Source organism: Polypterus senegalus, chromosome 3 (genome assembly GCF_016835505.1).
Source record: "Polypterus senegalus isolate Bchr_013 chromosome 3, ASM1683550v1, whole genome shotgun sequence".
Lineage (NCBI taxonomy): Eukaryota > Metazoa > Chordata > Cladistia > Polypteriformes > Polypteridae > Polypterus > Polypterus senegalus.
In genome coordinates this window covers 96,515,555-96,538,462 of record NC_053156.1, presented here as the reverse complement: position 1 = coordinate 96,538,462, position 22,908 = coordinate 96,515,555, and the positions used below count along the sequence as shown (strand labels likewise).

At 39.0% G+C, this 22,908-nt stretch overlaps 1 protein-coding gene across 6 annotated transcripts in view; it reads left to right on the top strand.

Moving 5' to 3' along the window:
- fam184ab (family with sequence similarity 184 member Ab) overlaps positions 1 to 22,908 on the top strand; it is a 651,259-nt gene that overhangs the window by 438,276 nt on the left and 190,075 nt on the right. For all 6 annotated transcript variants that reach the window (XM_039747649.1, XM_039747653.1, XM_039747651.1 and 3 more), the window contains exon 8: positions 11,882 to 12,003. In XM_039747649.1, the coding sequence (XP_039603583.1) occupies positions 11,882 to 12,003 (122 nt within the window). The remainder of the gene's footprint in view (positions 1 to 11,881; positions 12,004 to 22,908) is intronic.

Below are 22,908 nucleotides of genomic sequence, written 5' to 3'. Positions count from 1 at the left end.
ATTCAGTGTACTAATTCCTTTCATAGTTATAAAAACTTCAATCATGTCACCTCTTAATCTTCATTTGCTTAAACTCCTTCAATTTCTCCTCACAGCTCATACCTCCCCGTCCATGAATCAAAATAGTTGCTCTCCTCTGGACTTTCTCTAGTGCTGCTATGTCTTTTTTTGTAATATGGATATCAAAATTGTACACAGTACTCCAGGTCAAGTCTCATTAATATGTTATTTAGCTTAAATCTAACCTCCCTTGACCTGTACTCCACACATCATGATATAATATGTAACTTAACACCCTAACATTCACTTCTTATCCCTTTCGGCCCTGACATCCTATTACTAGAGCATACGTATATATGCAGCTGTTTTTGTAAAGCACAGCTACGTTTGCAGCCACTGGAACCGCACGTACCACTATTAGTGCAGACTGGAGGGACTGGCATACAGTCCGCGAGACACAGAAGTGAAAATGGATGCTTCCGGACTGTGTGGACCACTTTCAATTTTATTTCCTTAATAAGATTGAAGTATTTGGTAGCTGTTGTATAATAATAGTGATAATTTTTTTGATCTTTTCATTTTTGAGCTTCCTAGAAGGCAGAAAATCTCACAAAATCATTTTTCTCATAAAAACAGAAAATCCAGTGCCAAATGGGTTAATGTAGATGGTGATGAGTCCACTATGACTCCTAGGTTCTTTTTCTGTACTACACACAGCAACACAAGATTACAAGATAATCAAATAGAAGACAAATGAAAAAGAACTATTTAAATGTTGAGAATGGCCTTGAGATTTTTGACCTCTGGTCCAAATATAAAACTTGGTAGGTAGTGTGGCCTTTTTGATGTGTTTTTGATTTTTAACCTATACACAAAAAATGACATCATGATTTCAGTAAAGTGCACTGCGAATACACAATAGGTTCTGTATTTGAGTCACTGACTAGTATAGAAGAGCACTATGTGAAATAAATTATGTTTGTTAAAGACAGAAATCAATGCATATTACAATAAGTTGACATTAAAAACACAGGAGCAGACTTCCAAAATGTAAAGTAGCAATTGCAAGGTTTTCAGGCATGATCAGAACATTGTTATTTATGGAGCCTTACAGGGTGAGCTAGCGAATGATGGAGTTGGAGGAGTCGGAGCCAGAGCTGAGGCTGAATGGTTATGAAAAGTTTAAGCAATTTAAGGGTCTTAGTAAGGGGCACACACTGTAAGATAGAGGTAAGAACCTTCAGCCTTTTTGCTTTCCAGTCTAGTTCTTTCACTATTATGTCAGATGACTGGAATTTGGTGGCCAAGATATGAAGTGTCAGTTTCTATACCTGAGGTAATGTGCTACTCTTCAGTACCATCTTGGAAACTCTCACAAGGGAGGTGCAGCTCCATTTCCATGGCTTCCCAGTGTGGGCTTTATGTTCTGTTACGCCCCACATGAATGCTTATATACAGTGAATGTGAAAAAGAAGCGATGCAGTTGAATGTTGAGAGGGTCTCTGTGCATTGTGTAAAGATGTTTTTACATGCTTATAATTTTAAGTTTCCCCTGTGGAAATGGAAAGTGACTGTGATTATTAAAAATTCAAAGGAGTTTGATGTACAGTGCTGCTAAAGAATGGATCTCTTTTTTTATATCTTTTCTTGCATGCCTTTTGGGCTGTCATTACCAAGCATAATGGCACGGCCTTTAGTTTCTTAATTATCTAGTTTTGATTCTTTAATGTTGGTGTTGTTTTTCCCTGGATACTCCAGTTTTGCTTACATATCCCAAGCATGTGCATTTCAGGTTTACTGGTAACTGTAACATTGGTTCAGTGTTTGCTTACGTTTGCACAATGATAGACTGTAACTTGTGTCAATGCACCTGGCATTCATTCTGGCTCGTCTCTCCTGATCTAGACTTACTGGCATGGTATCTGAGCCCTCAAGATCTTGAAATGGATTAAGCAGGTTTGAATGAATGATTGAGCTTGTGATTTGATGGACAGATGAAGTTACTGAGGCAGAGAATTGGTTTGTGTGCTTGTTGAAATTTCATGGTTAAACTCTTATGTCCCTGAAAGTAATAAAGCAAAAGATAAATTAATAAAATAGCATTGCAGAATCATAAAAATCTATTTTGGACATGAATCATTTGCCAGCAGCAATATGTGAGCATTATGTATTAAAGAGGATGTTCACATACCCTGACATTTGGGCACAATGTAACATTTAGTAGGGACTATGTTAGACCCAGTTTTAGTGTGCATTGCACATGAAAAAATATGCACTTTAAGAAGTGTAGGTTAACTCAAACTTTCAACAGACCTCCAAATCATGCATGTGGCATTGGTTCCCAAGTTCATTGGACACAGGTTTTCGTCCCAACTAACTTTTGCTTTTAATTGGACTCCAGCCATAATTAAGCAAGATGTTAGATCCCACTTTGTTATAAATTATTTTTTTTTGTTGCATCAGTTGGGAGTCTGCATGCAGAAAATGATAAACATTTACAGAATACAGCAAGAATTTATATACAGGTAAAACTCTGTTACAACAAATATCTTTACAATGAAATTTTCATTACAACGAAGTATTTTTATGATCCCAACAGTTTCCCCATATGATGCGAGTCTATAGAAATCTTGTTACTATGAAGTGCATTCAGCAGATACTTTCATTACAACGAAGTGCACAAAAGACCTTGAAATGCCTGAATGAATCATCCACAGAGCAGCTAGTTCTGTGGCTGCAGCTCAGTTGTGCACAATGATCCCCCAAACAGAAACTTTGTAATTTTTTTATTCTTTCTTCGAACTTTCCTCGTACTTTGAGAAAATCTCAGATTGTAAACGTATGTGTACTGCTGCATTTGAAGACGTCAAAAAAGCAATTTTTATGTGGTTCAGTGATGCTCATTCAAGAAACATTCCTATTAATGCGGCACTCATTCAAAAAAATGTGAGGTTTGTAAACTCTTTTGGGACCTCCCCCAACTGGACAACACACCAAAGAGCGTCCCAAAGTCCGATCTCCGTGTCTATGGAAGGCTGTTTATCTATTGCCGGGGCAACAGCCAAGTTATGCTGCGTCTCTCCGCCAAAGCAAACAGAAAAGATATTGATGGGTGATATGCAAGGAACATTGTAAATGCAGGTAACAGGATTACTTCATCACTGATCTGGCCACGACCCTGCCTGACTACTGTGTCTGTGTATACCAGATTGGCAGATCACGCTACAATAAATAACTGTGCCGTTCCTGTTTCAAGCTGAATAAAGCTGGTTTTGCTAAAGTACTGAGACTCGGCCTCATGTTTTGGGGTGCAAGACAAGGAATTATAGCACAACCCCGATCTTTTATGATTTGCTTCTGTGCCGCTTTACTGCAGCGCTATGAGCCTGTTTTTGCCCAGCCCCGGCAACTGACAAACAATCTTCCACAGACGCTGCAATCGCGCTTCATGACGCACTTTAATGTGGTGTTCCCGTTGGGTGGGGAGTGGGGGGGATGGTCTCAAAAGAGTTCAGAAACCTCACAATATGAAGAAGAAAAAGAAAAGGATGATCCGACTTCTGACTGATAACTACGCTGCACATAACATGCTTCTACATTTAGATAATGTTCATGTTGAATTCCTCCCACCCAATTGTACGGCAGCACTTCAGCCATTGGATTTGGGCATCATTTGCACCCTGGAAAAATTCTCGTCAGCATAACTTGTAGGCAGGAGGAGATTAAAATTAACGTGAAAGAAGCTATTGAAATGATTGCAAACGCCTGGTGGCAAGTTAAAGAAAGCACTATAGTAACAAATACAGAATCTCATTGCAACGAAATTTTCATTACAACAAAATATTTTTTAGGTCCCTGGGAGTTTGTTGTAACGGAATTTTACCTGTATGTTTAATGGGTAAGAATTCATTTTTTGCTTTTTAATATTTTGTTCTTAAATTAACGCATTCTGTGCATAATATATGTCATCTATCCTGGTCCTCCCCTCTGCTTCAGTAGCCATTGTAAATCTACTGCATTGTTCACATCATTTTTCTCAATTTCTCAGTAATTTAAATTGTAATGACATTTTGTGTATGCCTATTCTTGCCATTTTGTGAATTTTATGAACCAAATGGATATGAAACAGTTGGCCTTGTCTTCTGTCATGGTGAACTCTAGCAATCTGCTTCTTATTGTCATGATCAGGGCTGAAATTTGGGGTCTTATAGGCTTTTTCTATAGTACATGTTAGTAGTGAGCCTCAAAATTATATAACGATATTTCATGGAAATGTACGATAATAATATTAGTGATGATATAGAAAGCAAGTACTGAACAACATTTTATTGTTGATTACAGCTTGCTGGCAGCAGCATTTATTAGTGCAAACATACTGAAGGGCAGTTTCCATTCAAATTTTCCAGTAAGCTGCTGTCATTGATGGCACACTACCTAATTCAAAGCGTGAATCAATTGTCACAATGTGCCAGCAGCAGCCGCATTAGAGGGCAATAGTAGTTACATAGCATACTGTAAGTCAAATGTAAGCACAAAGGTAGCCTAGATAATGTCTTCCCTGGAACTCTTAAGTAAAAGTTGTAAATGCTAGGGGTCGCTATCGCCCCTTAAACCCAACAGACAGATACACAGGAGACAGGGTAAACGCACTCAGAAGTATTTTAATATTTTTTTCTTTAAATAGTGCTTCCTAAGCACCACAACCACCATAACACAATCAAATAACCAATAAATCAATGCAATTCTCTCCTTCACACCTCCCAGCAGCTCTGTCTTCTACCTCCCAGGCTCGCTTGCTGGGTTCCCGCCAGTTCTTTAAATAGTCCTTGACCCAGAAGTGCTTCTGTCCTTCTGACCATGTGACTGGCTAGCACTTTTGGGTCTAATGAAGAACTGGCTGTTTCTTCAGCCCGGAAGTACTTTGGCGCTTCTAGATAGATAGATAGATTGATAGATAGATAGATAGATACTTTATTAATCCCAAGGGGAAATTCACATAATCCAGCAGCAGTATACTGATACAAAGAAACAATATTAAATTAAATAGTAATAAAAATGAAAAAAATTAAAATAAAATTAATGTTAGCATTTACTCCCCGGTGGAATTGAAGAGTCGCATAGTGTGGGGGAGGAACAATCTCCTCAGTTTGTCAGTGGAGCAGGACAGTGACAAAAGTCTGTCACTGAAGCTACTCCTCTGCCTGGAGATGACACTGTTAAGTGGATGCAGTGGATTATTCATGATTGACAGGAGTTTGCTTAGTGCCCGTCAACTTGTCCTTGTGACTACCTCGTACTTCCAGGCTATAGGGAAAGGATGACTCCCCAGGTCCTTTCAAAGTACCCCCTGGCGGCACCCAACAAGGCTGAGAAACTGAATTCCAAGTTCCAGGATGCATTGGAGGAATCCGAGGCACCACTACACTCCAGGGGAGCTGCCATCTAGTGGTTTGGGGGAGGCAGTGTTGGCAAGTAGCTGCCTTCCCCCATCCTTCCATATTCATGGGAGTCCCGAGCCGGGTTGAGCTACCAACTGTCCATCACAAGGTATAACAAAACTTTTTAACACTTTAGTTAACTAATAACAATAACTAAAGTAACGGAACTTTGTAACTCTTCAGGAACCTGCACAATATTGTCACCTAATAAGCCTGACCTCAGATGTTAAGTGCAAATGTAAACAAATAGCAGTAATCCAAGAAAACTTGCGGTAGAACATCTCTGGTGGAACTGTTGCATTGCATTTGATTTCTTTTGTAAACATGAAATGGATATAGCATGAAATGAGGTAAGTTAGAATGTCAGTGCTGAAACTGTACAAGTAAACATTTTTAAAAGTTAACTAGCCATCCTTATTGTCAAAATTTCACAATAAACTATTTACAAACATTTAGGCTAAAGTACCTCTCATTAATCTTTATTGGCCCACACACACACACACCCACACCTACTCGAACACACGCACACACAGTGATAAACAAATGGTGCATCCAATAAATCTAAAACAATTTTACAAATACACATAAAATACCCTCTTTTTGTACTCCTGACCAATACTTGGGTGTGTAGCATCAAAAAAAAAGAAACTGCCCCTTCACTCTCTTCCAAGTAAATAAGTAAAACACATTTTATATCCTCAAAATAAACATGAAGTGTTCAAAAATCTGAATGGCTCAAATGGAAGTGCTCAGAAATACCTTTAGAACTGTATTTCATTGCCGGAGGAAACCCAATGTTTTCTCTATCGTGACTCACAGATTATTGTTTCTTGTTTTATCGTTTATTATTGTCTTTTTCTCTCTTTTTTTTTTTTCTTTGCAATTGCAACCCAGTCCAAACGGCAACTCGCCGGCATTTTGCACATGCAAAATACATTTCACCAATTTGTGCAACCTTAGAAAAAAAAATGTTAGCTGATGGTGAGTAATAGCATAAAAATCATACGTTCATTTCAACATTTTGACCTTTAAACCCCATTTGTGCATTTAGGCCATTTCCATTGCATAAACAGAATATGGACCATCAGTCATCCAGTCACAACACAGATATTGTCAAGATACCAGGCACTTCTCAAACAGCTATTCAATTTTTTTTTAACTTTTTTTTTAAGTTTATTAAAATTAAACTAAATTTTGTTGCGGTATGCTTCATACATCACAGGTGACAATGTCTTTGAAAAATATTTTCTACCTGGGATGTTGTAGCTGGGGTTGAGCTTTTCAACCAGTTGCTTAAAGCCCTCCTTTTCGACTGGCATCATACCCTTAGCTAAACAATATATACCACATCAGTAATTCCCATCCACCATTTGCTCTTCCTGTCATATGGAATGCAACTAGCAAGTGCTCCAGTAATGCTCGGTTGAGTCATTTGTTCACTTTTTGGCCTCACATCACCAGTTGCTAGTATCTTTTCACGTGTCTTTCATAGCCCTGGTTGTACTAGACGGTGTGTTCTTGCTTCAAGTAGTAAAACTAGTTTGTTGTGTTTCCACCTTTAGCGGTAGCAGTTTTCTTGCATATTTTGCAAAGTATTGTGCTTTGTTTTTAGGTCTGACCTCTTGTAGCCAAACCACTTCCATGCTATTGAAGTAGCTCCCTTTTTAGGTACTACATTTTCATTGGAAGCTGACATACTGTTCTCGCTCTCAGACATGTAGTGTTGTTGTGCGCTATAGCGAACGTAAATGCATTGCGTCGCTATATTGTTGATATCGCAAGAGGACATATTTTTATCACCTAAAAATTTATACCGTTGTTATCGTGGACAATATGATATGGCACAGCCCTAGTAGACACCATTTTGTATAACCATTGTTAGGGCTCATTTATACTTCACGCGACGCGACGCATGCTGCAGCAGACGCTCCTGCTACGCAAGCGTTGTAGTGTTTATACTTGCGCGCGTTCTTTACGTAAATCTGGAGGAATCCACCAGGTGGCAGTGTGAGATATTATCGTGGTGAGAACATGTTCGGCTTCTCTGTGTTGTGAATTGCCTAGAACACCTATTAAATTCCGATAACATCTTACCGCAATATCTCTGAAAAGGATGTTTATTGATTAAATCCATAAATCCAGGGATGTATGTGTCCATTCCAGGAAGCATTGGGCACGAGTGAGAAACAGTCCCTTGACGAGGCCTCAGCTCATTGCAAGGTGAATACAAGCACACACATACACTAGCGTCATTTTAGCAGCACCAAATCCCCAAATCTGCATATCTTTGGAAGGAAACTGGAGCACAGTGTGGAATACCAGGAACATAACTCCCTCGAGACAGCAGTGCTATCGCTCCGCCACCGTGACGCCCCCATGTGTGTAATTATTCCCCCATGTGTGTATTTATTAACAGTATTCATTATTTAAACGAAATTATATGTAAAATGTAACATAAACATTTTAATGCATTTCATCATGAAAGTGATATCAAGTATAAATCTAAAGATTCTAAATGTGCAGAGAGTTGGAATATCATACATTTAATTTGTTCTGTTTGGCGATCTATTGCTGCTGAAGCAAAATGCCGACATACAGATGCATTCATGGTGCTTTTATATTCAAGCGTCGCATATTCCCGATCGTAATGACACGATACATTTTAAAAGTCTCACATACCATCTTTTGTGCCATCTATTTTTTATTGTTTTACTTTACCTGCTGTCAGGTCCAAGAAGCTCGTAGCGATTAAAAACTGGGATGACGTTTGCGACCGTCTGCTTTAATGATAAAGTAAACTACGAGGTTAAAGTGGAAATTTCGAGATTAAAGCTGAATTTCCACTTTAATCACAAAGTACACATTTTCACCGTGTCCTTTATTTTTTTCTCAGTGGCTCAAATATAACGCTATACATTATGTTGCTGTTGTTAAGTTGAAAAATTAAAAAGTAAAAAAGACATATATAAATGACACGATACATTTTAAAAGTCTCACATACCATCTTTTGTGCCGTCTCTTTTTTTATTTTTTTTTGCAACTTCACATCGACTACATAATGTATAGCGCTGTATTTGAGCCATTCATCAAACAGCAAAGTGCGCACATCGATCCCCGAAGGATCTCCATAGAGGCTTGCTCTCACATGTAGATAGTAAACAAAGACTCTGAAGTAACGTTCCGACTTTTAGCACACTGCGCCCCGACTTTTGCTGGTACTGCAACTCGCGCACGCGTCGCGTTAATTTCTGAGGACCTGCTCAGAGGACGCGTGAAATGAAAGGTCTGTAGTTGCACCAAGTTTTTTCTGATCTGTGCATATATCCTTTAAACTCAAATAGAAATTTTCTCTTTGTTGCTGCTTTTCAACTTCTTGCCTTAATTTTTGTTTATGATTGTTGTCTCTCGTGTGATTGTTGTCTCTCGTGTGGGTTTAGTCATTTAACAACTTAACCCAGTTCTCTTTTTCCTGCCAAACCAGAACAAAAGTTCAGATCAAAATAATTGACCCTGAGACACAGCATATTTTCAGAGATATGCGATTGGAAATGAAAGACTTGATGAAATAAGTAGGAGAGTTCTAGGCTTCTGTGAAAAAACTGGCGGGGACCATGAATTAGTTAACACTTGAGGTCACAACCCTGAAAAACACACTCCTAGAAACGCAAAATGCGACCCTAACGACGGTTATGCAAAATGGTGTCTACTATAGAAGGGTATAAAAATCAAGGACTCAGCTCTTATCAGGACACTTATTTCCTCTCCTCAAGGCTTATAATAAAACATGCTGGTCATTCTGTCTCCTGCAATGGCTTTTAGCTTGGTGATAGTAAAAAATAGGTTGATGTCAGTTTGTGAATAAATGGTTAGAGAGCTGAAGTCTGTCAGAAATATACATAACAGTTGCAGAGTTGTTAGGAATGACTCTAAAATGGCGCTGGAGCCCATTTTCAAGAAGGGTAGGTGGAAGTGACAGTTTCAGGAGGCTGTGAGGAGAAATCATCAAATTTGCACAGGGGAAAGAGAAAAGGCATTAAGTGACAGTGCCACCCCCTAACTTGTTTAATTACCAGTACATTAGACCTGACGTTGTCTCCCATGTGCATGTGTGTGATGCAGTTTTCAGTGCAAAGTTAATGGCATAGCAAGTCAATGAGATTTTCATTACATTTAAGTAGACTTCGAATAAAAGCATTTGGGAGAAAATTGTTATTAGTACAGCCAACAGATATGAAGATAGTTTGGTGTACCCACAGGGGAGTCTATTAGTCCAAACTGTTGACAGGCTGTTCATTTTATATGCAGTGAGTTTCGAAACAAGCAGCACAAGGTGTTGATGTCAGCTCAGATCACAGAATCTATGAGAAATTCACATTATTAATATTCACTACAAACACTCTTAAATATTTCACGGTGTTGTCTGCCACCAAGGAGTAGATTTCAGAATACGGAGTCAGTATATCTGCAATAAATGACTCTCAAGTCACTCATAATTGATTGTCCTTGCAAGGGTAACAAAATAAGGAAAACAAACTTCTATGAATTCACATGTGACAACAGACACTGTCAGATATTCTGATCAGGCCTTTTGTTTTGTTTTCATGAGAATCAGCACTCCTGAAGCTGAGCTCCATTAATCACTTTCTTGTTCATAATTTAGAGTGATCTGTGTTTTCAAAAATGTGTTCACTGATCTCTGATCATAAATTAATCACCCCATTCAGTCCCTTATGCAGATGTATTGTAAATAGTCCTTAGTTTAATTAGTCATGGACCAGAGCTGATTATCATATAATTGCTAAATAAAAGAATGCTATGGGTGAAGATTATACTTTAGTGAAATGCCCAAATTCACTTTTTTAAGCAGATAATTACAAGGTCCAGAAAAAGAATGGCCTCCATTATCAGAATACACTCTAGCTCCCTCTTGAGGTAGATTTAGCTAGTTCATATATCCTTCCCTGGAACCAGTTCCACACGGATGCTCAAGTCTGTTGTACAGGGACTTGATAAAGGTCAAATGCAATTAGTATTAGGTTCTATTCAAATACTACTGGTTTAGTATTTTTATGTAACCTATGCAGATCCTCCCGTAGTGCTTTACGTCATCTCTAAATGAATTACAATATCCCAAGCAGCACTAACATTTCCACAAATTGTAGCCTCTTTTTGCTTTATTGTGTGAATGTTCAATTCATCTTACCGACCTTACGGCCCATCTTTGGCAAGTGACATGCCACTGTTCAAAAGATCTGAAATGTTTATTTTCTCGTTTGGAGATAGTACTTAATGCTCACTCTTAGACTTTAAGCTTGCAGTTATTAAGACTTGCACTTTGTACAGACAGCTTTATGATACTACCAATTGAATGGTTTAGCAAGGTCCTCAGACCAGCACCAACATCCATATGAATGCCAGGACCCAAGGTTTCCTAGCAGAACTTTGCCCAGAGCAACACACTGGCTCTGTCTCGTCTTCTTTCCTTAGTGTATCCTCCTGTCAGCTCTTCCTCAGGTAAACAAAGTACATGCACCTGACTGTCCACTTGATCTAAAAGAAATTGTGATTCATCAGACTAGTCCACCTTTTTCCATTGCTCCTTGGTCCAGTCCTGATGCTCATGTGCCCATCGTGGGCGGTTTCGGTGTGGACAGGAGCCAGCATAAGCTGTGATGCACTCTGCGTCTTGACATCCTTTACTTTTGACCAGCTTTAGTTTTTTTCGCAATTTGTGCTACGGTAGCTCTTCTGTGGGATTGCACCAAATGGGCTAGCCTTCTCTTCCCACATGCATTGGTTGTCCTGTCGTGGACCACTTTTGGTAGGTACTGTCACTGCATACCAGAAACACCCCCACAAGATTTGCTGCTTTGGAGATGCTCTGACTTACTTATCTAGCCATCAAAATTTGTCCCTTGTCAAAGTCACTCAGACCCTTATGGTCGCCTATTTCTCATGCTTCCAACACATCACCTTCAAGAGCTGACGCTTCACTTGAAGGGGGTCATTGTAATGAGATAATCGATGTTATTCACTTCACCAGATCTGTGTATATACTGTATATACATATATTAGTGTATATGCAGTACATATATGAAATAATATTATTTCTTAAAAAGCTAAAATATGGGTTTAAAGTGTACTGAATACACAGACCAGAGTGACATGCTGAATATTATTGATCTTCACTGCTGATCTCCACTGCTGTTATTTTGGTCATGATAATCATTCTAGTATGTAATATAAATTCAATGGTCTAAGTCTTTTTGGTGGTTTTCATTCATTATGAGGGCTTGCCTGCCATGTGTTTTGATAGGACTCCCACCCCTTTAAAGCAGCACACTTGTACCTGTAGGTTTTCTCTCTCCATTTCACCAAATTCTGGTTGACAGTGACATTGAGCCTCTGTTAATCTTTAATCAAATTGTTTTAATTATCCATAGGGAGAGATGGATAAGCAAAGACAGAAGCACGAAAGCAGGATCATTACAATCAAAGAGGAAGAAAAAATGAAAATGGACAAGGTAGCATTGGAGTTGGAACTCAAATGGACAGAAACACTCAGGTAAGTTTTTCTTTTAAGATCCTAAATGAAAGGTTGGTGTGTATAAGCCATCCAAGGAAGTAATATAAATTAACTTCCAGTTCCTGAAATATTCTGGTGCAAAATTAAATCTAATGCTAATGACTGGTGTTGCTTCTTCACTGCTGTTTGCTGGCAAACTCATTTCTGGTTAGCACTTGGTGGGGAGCTCCATCCTTTGCTCACCATTTTGCCAGCTGTTTGCCCCTTACTTCTCCTATGTATATCAGTTATTATGCAATAAGGGGACACTCACGGGAAATAAGAGGAGGGATACTGCATGGTAAAATTGCTCTAGCTTAGTGTTATGTCTTTACAAAGCCCTCAAGTTAGGTGGTTAGAAAGGTAAGGTCTACAGAACGGTAGTGACCAGAAAGCAGGAGACAGAGCTGGAGGTGGCAGAGCTAAAGATGCTAAGATTTGCATTGCGTGCGACAAGAAGTGACAGGATTAGAAACGAGTACAAGGGTCAGATTGGACGGTTTGTAGACAAAATCAGAGAAGTGAGATTGCGCTGGTTTGGACATGTGCAGTGGAGAGATGCTGAGTATATTGGGAGAAGAATGTTAAGGATGGGTATGCCAGGTAAGAAGAAAAGAGGAAGGCCTAAGAAAAGGTTTATGGATGTGGTGAGAGAAGACATGCAGGTGATGGGTGTGACAGAGCAAGATGTAGAGGACAGGAAGATATGGAAGAAGATGATCCACTGTGGCAACTCCTAACGGGAGCAGCCAAAAGAAGAAGAAGAAGAAGAAAGACCTCCAGTTGAGCTCTCTTAGTCTTTTTCATGTTAACTGGATTTTGATTTCATCAAGTTTTGTACCTTTTGCCCATTGTTCCTGCTTTTGAATTTTCGGTTGCTTACCTGAATATTTGTCCTTCCATTCTATTGCCATTGGATTATAGATTTTGAAAAAACTTTTTTTGAATCTCTTTATCATGCTATTTCTTCTTTCTCTGTCATAATGTGCCTGCCATCTGGTGAACTCACCCACACTCACACAGAGCAGCTTCCTCCCCACAAAAGTCGCAACTGAGGGCCATGCACATCTGTAGAGATGTGGTGTAGCGACACACACCTGACAATTTTGAGTAATTCTTATCTTAGATCTCCATTGTTTAAATATACAGTCAGTGTATATAATATTAGCTGTTTTGTCCTGGGAAATTTCCTAAGACAGTGGACCTCAATTATAGTGACATTGCTTAATGGGATGTAACAGAAGTACTATGAAACTAAGTTGTTTTCTGTTTCTAGTGGCTGAAATTATTAGTTCTCTCAAATGTGCTACATGCAGTTACAAATGAGTAAAACATTCTTGCCATAGATAAATTCTTGCTTTTCCTAGTGATTTGGATTTTCTTGATGGACTTTACAAGAAAAGAATTTACATGAAAGTGTGCTCTTTTGAATTGAAATGGGTAATCAGTGGGAATAATGTGAATTTTGAGTATATATTATTATTATTATTATTAAATGTTTTTTTATGTTGTTCTATCAAGAATTTTGTTTTGTGCATTTTTGTATGTTCAAGCTTTTTTGCTATACCCATAGCCAGACAATAACGTTATACCACTAAATTGTGTTTTAATTTAAATTACAAACAGAAATGACATTTACAGGTTGCACATTTACAGTATATGGCCCATACAATGAACTGAACATTTTAAGCATTGTACAGAAAAGAACATGTGAAAAGAAATAACACTGTGAACTACATACAGTATGGTCTGTGGAAAGCATCTACAGTGTGGAGGCCCTGAAAGCGAAGCAGGGGTGTCTGGGGGGTTTGGTGGGGTTGGGTGGTGGTGTTGTTGTGGAAGAGATTGCAGCAAAACTCTGCATAAAAGGACACCACCTGTAATGACATTTGGTAATGCTATAAAGGTACTTCAAAGTTGATTCATTCAAAGCCACAAAATGTTAATAATCTTGATTGTTCATTAGCATCCGAGTCTAAAGCATGATCCTTCATTCTGTACTTCTCTCTTTCTCTCCATCCTCCCTGGCATGCACTTGGGTTTTGTTGTCGTCTTCGTTGAGCTTTGCCAGACTTTTCTCCTTTAACTTTGCCTTTGCATACAGCCTATTTTTGCATAAACTGCCTCTCCCCATTTTTATGTATGATTGCTTGGCAGTGCAGATGCAAAAATGGGAAGCAATGCATTAGAATGCCCCACTAGCTACGGTATTATTAATGACAAACATTGACATTATTGCTTTTATAGTGTATGAATATATAACAACATACTTATCACACAGCTGATGAAATGTTAATCTAATATAAGTCCATGTATGGAACATTAGATCATCCTGTATTAGGTTACATAGAGAGACACCTGATGGTCAAGGGCTAGCTAATCATTCAATCCTACTAGAGCGGTTAGACAAAATACAATATAACTGAAAAGCTTAATAGACTTAAAAATGTTACATAAAGGGTTTCTGCTACAGAACTCCAGAATTGTATACATTTTTATTATACACTGAACTGATGCACACTGAATCTTGACAAGCCAGCTAAAAATTCATTCTTTGCAAGGCTACAAGGAGTCTACCACTATGTGAAACTGAATTCAGAGACCAATTCTAGAGCCATAACCATAACTGGAAGTTCAGATTATTTTTCTTGTCAAATGAACAAAATGCTACAATGGTGTCACGTTAAGTTCTACTCTAAGGCACCAGTTAGCTCACTAGAAATGTGAATTAAAAACTTGCAAAAAATTGCGCAGTGATTTCCTACATAACTGACTGATTACCTTGGTTTCAGAAACTACACATACAGTAATTTGTATAGTGTTTTCAAATCCTCAATAGGATTGGTGATCACTTGCTCACCCACCAGTGACCAGAGCAGTCCTGGTTTTAGGCCTAAGAAGTCTACTATCGACCACATCTTGTCACTTAGGGTTCCCATGGAGCACAAATACAAATAGCATCAGAGTTTCTTCACAACCTTTGTCGATTTTTGCAAAATACTCAACTCAGTTGATCAAGCTGCCCTATGGAATATCCTGAGACTTCGGGGGATCCACCCAAAGTTGCTAGCTGGATGTCATGGCCGGTCTGTAAACTGGTACAGTGAGTGCAGTGCAGTGGAGGCAGAACCTCTGTGTTTTTCCCCGTTGATTCTGGGGTTCATCAGGGGTGTGTTCCTGCTTCTGCCTTGTTTAGTGCTGGCATGGGACTCGATGTTGGGCAAGGTCGTGAGGTCCTGCAGCTGTGGGGCATCTGTTGTTGAAAAAAGATTCACTGATCTTGACTTTGCCGACGATGTTGTGATCTTTGCAGAGTCAATGGAGGCTCTGATCAGGGCTCTCGAGAGACTGAGTGAGGAGTCTGAGTGTCTGGGCTTGTGAGTGTCCTGGATTTAAAAAAAAAAAACAAAACACCTAGGCCTTTAATGACCTCTTGAGCATAGCTGTCAGCAGTGTGTCTGAGTGTGTCTGCAGAGAGGGTGTTGACCGCATCGAGAGGTTTACCTACCTTGGCAGCAATATTCATGTCTCTGGTGACTCTTTGTATGAAATCAGTAGACAGATTGAGAGAGCATGGAGCTGTTTCGTCCTGTGGTGTGTGTGACAACACACTGTACCAATGCATGCTCCCCAACCTCACCTGACCTTCAATTTGTTGCACAATGAAAATAGCATCTTTCATAACAGTTGTAGAAGATAGTCCCCAGACACAGACAGAACAGACACCGTATGCTCAAAATGCACACATTTTTATTACTAATGATCCTGCACACAACACAATGCTCCAACACAGTATTCAGTCCTTCTCTCCATTTCGCCACCTCCACTCCTCTCTTCCCAAGCTTCATCCTCCTCGTCCCGACTCTGGCTCCTGAATGGAGTGAGGCAGCCTCCTTTATAGTGCACCCGGAAGTGCTCCAGGTGTCCCACGGTTAATCTCCGGCAGCACTTCCAGGTGTGGCGGAAGTGCTGTATGTCTAGACTCTGGAGCTGTCCAGGTGCCCCCTGGTGATGATCACGGACCCCCAGCGGGTTGATCTTCTGAGCTCCAAATCCGTGGCCCCAATGTAAACTCAGGAGGCTGCCCTCTTATGTCCCAGGGGAGGTACTCCTGGTAGTGCGCCCATTCCCCCAGTCTTCTCATATAAAGGGGGTCCCAGCTGGGCAGGATCCCCTGCCATCCATCACACTGTATATTATTTAGAAGCAGCAGGAGAGCATACTGTAAGTTCTTCAGTTTTACCCAAAGGGATGTCACTCCTCAATGAGTGTCTCCAGCCCAATTTGTAATATCCATACACATAGTTTTCAAGCTAAATTAAATTTCTTGATGCTGTAAAATAATGCTCATTTTTCTTTGGGACTGTATTGAAGTTGTCTTTATAAATAAATATTTTGAGTTTTTCTTTGAAAGATATCACCTTTTCCATTTTACCAAGTATTGACAGAATTTGTTTAACAGAGGGGATCCTCAGGGTGCAAATAGGACCTTTATAAATAAATATATTTTTTTATATTATTGTTTTCCTCCTTTATGTGAGTACAGTCTCTTGGTCTATAATTTCCAAAAAAAAAAGTATTGGCAGAGGAAAATGTTCAATATCCAGTCAATTGAAAATGCTGTAAGCATCATGTGTTGTAAAATGTTTGTGCATGGACGAATTAGATAATGCTGTAAAATGTTATTTGTTGTACATCTGCACAAAAAAGATGTGCATGTGTGATGGAAATCTAGCAGGGGATGCAGATTGGGCATCCACTGCCCTTTAATGCTAGCCACGTTCTCCATGGTGAGCTGTTGTCCATGCTGCATACTATAGATAGTTTCACATTACAGTATCATTACACATCATTGAAACCATAGCAACCAAACATACACTAAGCAATAAAATGTCATTAATTGTGCTCCAGATAAGAAATGACATAAAACATGCAGAGGCCGCTGGCTTTCCAACAACCAAGTAAAGCTCAGAAAGTGTAAAAAATTGTCTAGATGCACATATACTTTCATTTATTCATTCAGCCTCAGAACACAAACAAATACAATAACATTTTTAAAGGTCTTTAGGTATGTTGCAGCTTTGAGTCATCTTTGTCCTGCAAGCCTACTGCAGAAATCAAAAAAATAAATAGGTCACTGTTTCAAAGCTGTACGTGTAAATTACTATAATTAATACAAATGAAGCCTAAATATGTCTAGTGTTTGCATGTTGGAAGTCCAGCCTGCATTTTACGCCTGAAGTAAAGGTTATCAGAAATGCAAACAGACAATCTTTTTGCATTCAGTCTGGAATAAAATATCCTGAATCTATTTGCCAAAGAACACAGCGAGCCCATCTGTCTGAAAGCAACATTTAAAGAAGACAGCATGTCGGAATTATGTCAGTAAACAGAGAGAACCAAAAAAATAACAATGTTCCACTTCAGTTTGCAATAATTTTACATTGTTCCTATAAGCAAAAATGCAAATTATTTGCTGGAATTTTCTAATAAATCTGCTCTGTATAAACAGGGCATAATGAGGGTATGAATGAAAAGGTAATCAGGCAAAGGTGACCTTCCCATACCACCTACTGCATTCATTTTTTAAACCGTGCTAAAAATATAGGTTATATAGCACCTTTCATGTTGGTTTCTATCGCAAAATGCTTTCATGAAGAACACTTTTGTATCTTGCCAGTGGGCGCTTTATGTAACTTGGTTAGGGTTATCAAGAAGCTAAGAAGAAAGTAAAAATCATTCGAATTTTGTCAATCATTTGAAGTAGGTACACAAAAAAGAAATCCAAATTTCTATCTGTTCAAATCCTCAGTTTTTTCACATTTCTAAATTAATGATATAAAGCAGCATGAGATTACATTTACAGGTAGGTCTGAGGTTACTGATTTTGTGCCCTGAAACATGTTGATTTGTATGTAATCTGAAAAAATGTGTAATACTTTATTATTTTACAGAGAAATGTTTCAAACTAATAAATAAAATGATAGTGAAGCAGTGTTACTGTACATTAAATCACAAAGCTCAAGTTGTTTAAACTATGGGTGTGTACAGTATGTCGACCTTATGCTTAATCATCCCACAGTGTTTGACAAAGATACAGAACCTCACAGATCTTTTATATGACCTTTATCTTTCAACATTTTACCAATCATAGATTCTCTATAGTCTACATTTTCAGTGACTTGTGATTGTAGTCTCCAGTTTCTGCATGTTTTATGATGTCCATTTTTCTTCCATTGTTATTACCTTCCTTTTTTATTATCACTACCAGATACGTGTTCTGGAAGCATACTGATGGCATGAAAATCCACCCCTGATAGGCACCAACAGAATTTTGGTCACAGTTACTTGCAGCTGCCACCACTGCTGAGGTCTTAGACAGGGATACTGTTGGGTTTAAACCTCAACTTTGGGTTCAAACATCTATTGTACAATTCATGACTAACTCGGAAATCTGGTAACACTTCACCACTCAGATTCAGTCAGCTTGGCTATTACCCCAATAATTCACCTCCAGGTGTCTCTGTCATTCTGAACATGAGCGCTGTAGGACTTTAAAGTGAGTAGATGATACTCTATTGAGTTCTAAATCCACTGTATCTGAAAAGATTGAACATTTTTAATAGTGGTTATGCGTATTGTCACACACGTGCGAGTAGGAGGCAGCTAAAGGGCTCGAGTAATTGTAATAAAACATCCGACCGGGGGCGGCGGAATGCGCTGACTGTCTTTCTCAGTTCCGGCACCTCTGAAGACGTCACTTTCAAAGCCGGCGCCTTTGATGACGTCACTTCCAAAGCCGGCCCCTTTGATGACGTCAGGTCCTCTCAAGACCTTTAAAGCCTCCATCTTAGGCTACTATAGCAGTTCTGTTTTGGACTCTTATGATATGCACATTGATTGTTTGATAAAGGAAACCCTTTTGCAGCTGGGAAAAACAATATACGGGTGGCTGCCAAAACCTTCATAATGTCTTGGACTCGTTTTTATGACAGCATACATGTAAAAGAAATGTCAGAGAGAGACCACCCTTCAGAAAAGTCTGGTCCCAGTACCAGTACTGTGTGTAAAGAATAGTCTGAATGCAATGTTTTATCAGGCTTAAATACAAGCTCTATTTGCTTCTCTACAAGAGAAGTTACAAACTCGTTTCCATCACCAGGTTCAATCGTATTTGGATCAGTCTGATTCTTGTCTCCCTCATTACTAGCCTCAAACTTAGTCTTGAGGCTGAAGAGCTGACAAGCAGTTTTCTTGGCCTAAGATCAACAGAGATATGTGGGTTACCTTTCCACCAGGTACTCACCAAAGAACACCGCCCTGACTCTTGGAATGGTGTACCTGTTCCAGTTGAGCGCCATGTTATTTTTGGGATTGTTCCTTATCTTCACCATTCCTTAGACCAGTTCACTGCAGTATGATTAACTGTTTCTCTTATGGTTAACATCTCCAGACAACATAGTGCTAAGAAACATTTAGACACAAAAGACCCCCCTTATTCATTAGGAGGGACAAACATTTAAATATTATAAACTTTCATTAGATCACTAATATTAAATGGATCTTAAGGATTTGTGAATGGTCTCCTGATCACCACCTAAAGCACTGTCCATTATTTAGTGTGAATATGGAGACTGATGGAGATGCTTCATTTCTTAGTCTATGTGTATCAGCAAACTGAACAAGATGTAGTTTTGTGTTTTCTAGGAATTGCCATTTAGAGTAGTTTCAGTCAGTCAGTTTGTATTTTCTTTGTTTGTTAGTGACTTTTAAACGAAGGATGAAGGTTTACCTTTGGCCCCTGCATTGACTCTCTTCTTTTGACTGTCTGCTCCCATTAACTCTACTGTCTTACATCTGCTACTGTTTCACGCTGATTGCTTTGTTTCCACAGTACATTGTTCTCTAGTCTTGACGTCATATCCAAACACCCCCTAATGTATGTCAATACTGCACTATTATCTCTGCTAAGATTATTTTAAATTTGTATTCTTTTTGTGAAATTCATTCACATACAATGTTGTAACCATATTTTCTTTGTAAAGCGGTTTTAATGGTTCTATATAAAAATGATTGATCAGTTCATTTTTAGATTATTGTGTAGGGTGGCACAATGGTGAGCATTTCTGCCTCACAGCTCGATAGACCTGACTTTGAGTTCTGTTCTGCTCCTTATCTTTGTAAAGCTTCCAGATGTACTCTGTGTGTGTGTTAAAATTTTCTAATTTAAGTGACTGTAGTGTACTTGAATCTTATTCTTCGGCTGAAGGAATTGAACACATTTTCCTTGTAAAGAAAACAGTGGGTTCACAAACTGTGCGATTATTATAGCACTCTTCATGGAATTTCGCAATACAAAAAAAGTTTATTGGAAAATAGTTCTGGGAGCCAGAGTCTGGCAGATGAGGGTGAGGATTGTGAGAGCAGTGGAATAGAAGAAGAGAGTGGAAGAAACTGCAACTGTAATTGTTGTTGAACTGTAATTGTTGTTGCGGTGTGGGAAACTCTTCCTTATAAGAGTTTCACATAATTAAAAAGCCTTCATTCATTAAAGAACTTGTGTCCGAGTCTGTGTGATGGGAGTTTGGGGAGCTGCAGCACCTGCTAGGAACCACACCGGTTAAAGTGAGCATACATTAAATGTTGGAAGACGTTGTTCTGTCTTGAGTTAGTTCTTACGTTCTACCCAGTGCCTCAGGAAAATATTTCACATATGTTTCTATTCCTTTACACCAGGCTAGTTCAGAGACACCAGTTGATTTTGAGTAGCATGCATTATTTGGGGATGTGGAAAAAAGACAGGGAGAACATGCAAACTCCTGACAGTTAGTGAATAGGCTGGAACTTACCTTAGGTGGTTGGAGATGTGGGAAACAGTGCTAACCATCTTTTAAGTATTCTGCTTATTTATGTTGGGCCAAGTTATATTTCGGGACCAAGTTGCCTTTCTGATAGTTTTAAGTAAAAAAAAAGAAACAGTTAACACAAACATCTTTAAGTAACTGACAGACGATACTACACATATTTCAAGATCAAAAGCAAGTATATTACCTAACAGAGAGCACGTGTGTGTGGCAGACCATAAGCAGGTGCAAATGAACCGATTCCCTAGCAAGCATTGGGAGCATCAACAATGCAATGTTTGTGCAGTGTCGTTTTTTAAATTCTGCACTTGTTTCAAAAATTACATGAGAATGTAATGGCTAGAAAAACTGAACTTCATGTCAATAAAATACTCACCTTGCTGAGATTGGTGCCATATGTAGACGGAAGGGAAGAATTCAAAGGCTAGATATACTGCTGCTTCAAATTATTGAAGCCGACTCTGAAACAGGAAGGTAACAAAGTAACCCTGAAGTGTCACAGCAGAAACCTAGCTATTCAGTAATCATTTGGAGTGGGTCTGGTTTGGTGCCTAAGCAGACATTGCTGTATATGCTAATCCTATTAGCCTGCTTGGTTGTAAGCATGCATCTTGCCTGTTTTTTTTTTATTTTACTGTGTGTAGCCTGGTTGAACATTTTAAATAAAGTGTGTTTAAAATGTTTGTTGCACTGTATTTTAGAACCATGCATGAAGAGGAGATCCTGTCCTGCTAGTAGCTGTGTAATATTTAAAATTTGTATTTATTCACCCCGTTAAGTGACCACCCTGCCAGAATTGTTGGCAAGTAGGGGGTGGAAGCAGCGGAGGACATTTTGAGATTTGAGAGTACTGAGGATGTGTGAGAAGTTGAAGGAAAGGAGGGTGTGAGGTGAAGAAGAAAGAACATAGATGGAGTAACTACTAGTTAAAGGGTAGAAGACAAATAAAGAACTGAGTCAATAATGTGGCACTCCAGAAAGGAAAGTGTCACTTCACAGTTAATGCTGTGTTAGAGGCATCTAAAAGTCTGTGTCAGCAAATATACGCACCATGCCAGAAACACACAAAAGCATGTTGGTGACAGACGGTTAAGTATAGAGTTGAATTAGTGAGTGAGCTTATCTGAGATTCCTAGACTCAGACTGGGGGACCTGCTGTGGAGCCATTTCTGCATCAGATGTGTCGGAGAGACCTGCATCGCTGAAGCCTGGAGTCAGGCATGATTGCATTAGGCATCGGCTTATCCCAGATCGGAAGAAGCTGTTAAATGCACTTGCTATTGTTCATTTATTTTTCTTTGCTTGTGATATACTATGGAGGGGGCCACAACACACTCAACTGACAATACAGATCTACAACATTAGGTAAAAGACACTCTGTGTAAAAGGGTATACAGAAGACTCTGAGAGTTAATGTGTGTTTATTGGCGTGACTTGTATTTTTTTAAATATGTTTCTAAAGACTAATGTTACTGAAGTTTATGTAAACAGTTATATACTTTTTTCTTTGACTATGTGTTAGTTAAATAGTGTATCATTTGTGGCACTTGTAAGTACTCATTATATGTGTAGTTAACTGAGTAAAGTGAATGTTTGGTTCACACCTAATGGAGAGTAGTTTCTGTCATTTACCGTACATACTCGGGTTTAAGTTCTCCCACGGATAAGTCTGGTCTTGATTTCACCGTATAATTTCCGTTATTTATAAAGTCGGTCATATAAGTCAAATGCGGAAAACTCACACTATTGGTCCAAGAGATTATGATATGCTAACGCCCACCTGAGAGAGTAACCATGGAGCACACTGCCTGTTTTTTCTATACATTGTGCCTACGTGACCACACGGTAATACCCACACTATTCCAAAGCGACATTTGCACTGTTTTTTGTATCTCATACCCTCATACACCTTTATCGTAAGGGCATCTCTTATCTACGATGGAGCGTTCGATCAGAAGAAAATATGAGGCTTGTAATAAATTAAAGGTCATTGAAGTAGCGAAAGAAACTGGTTACTGCTCTGCTACAACAGAATTTAATG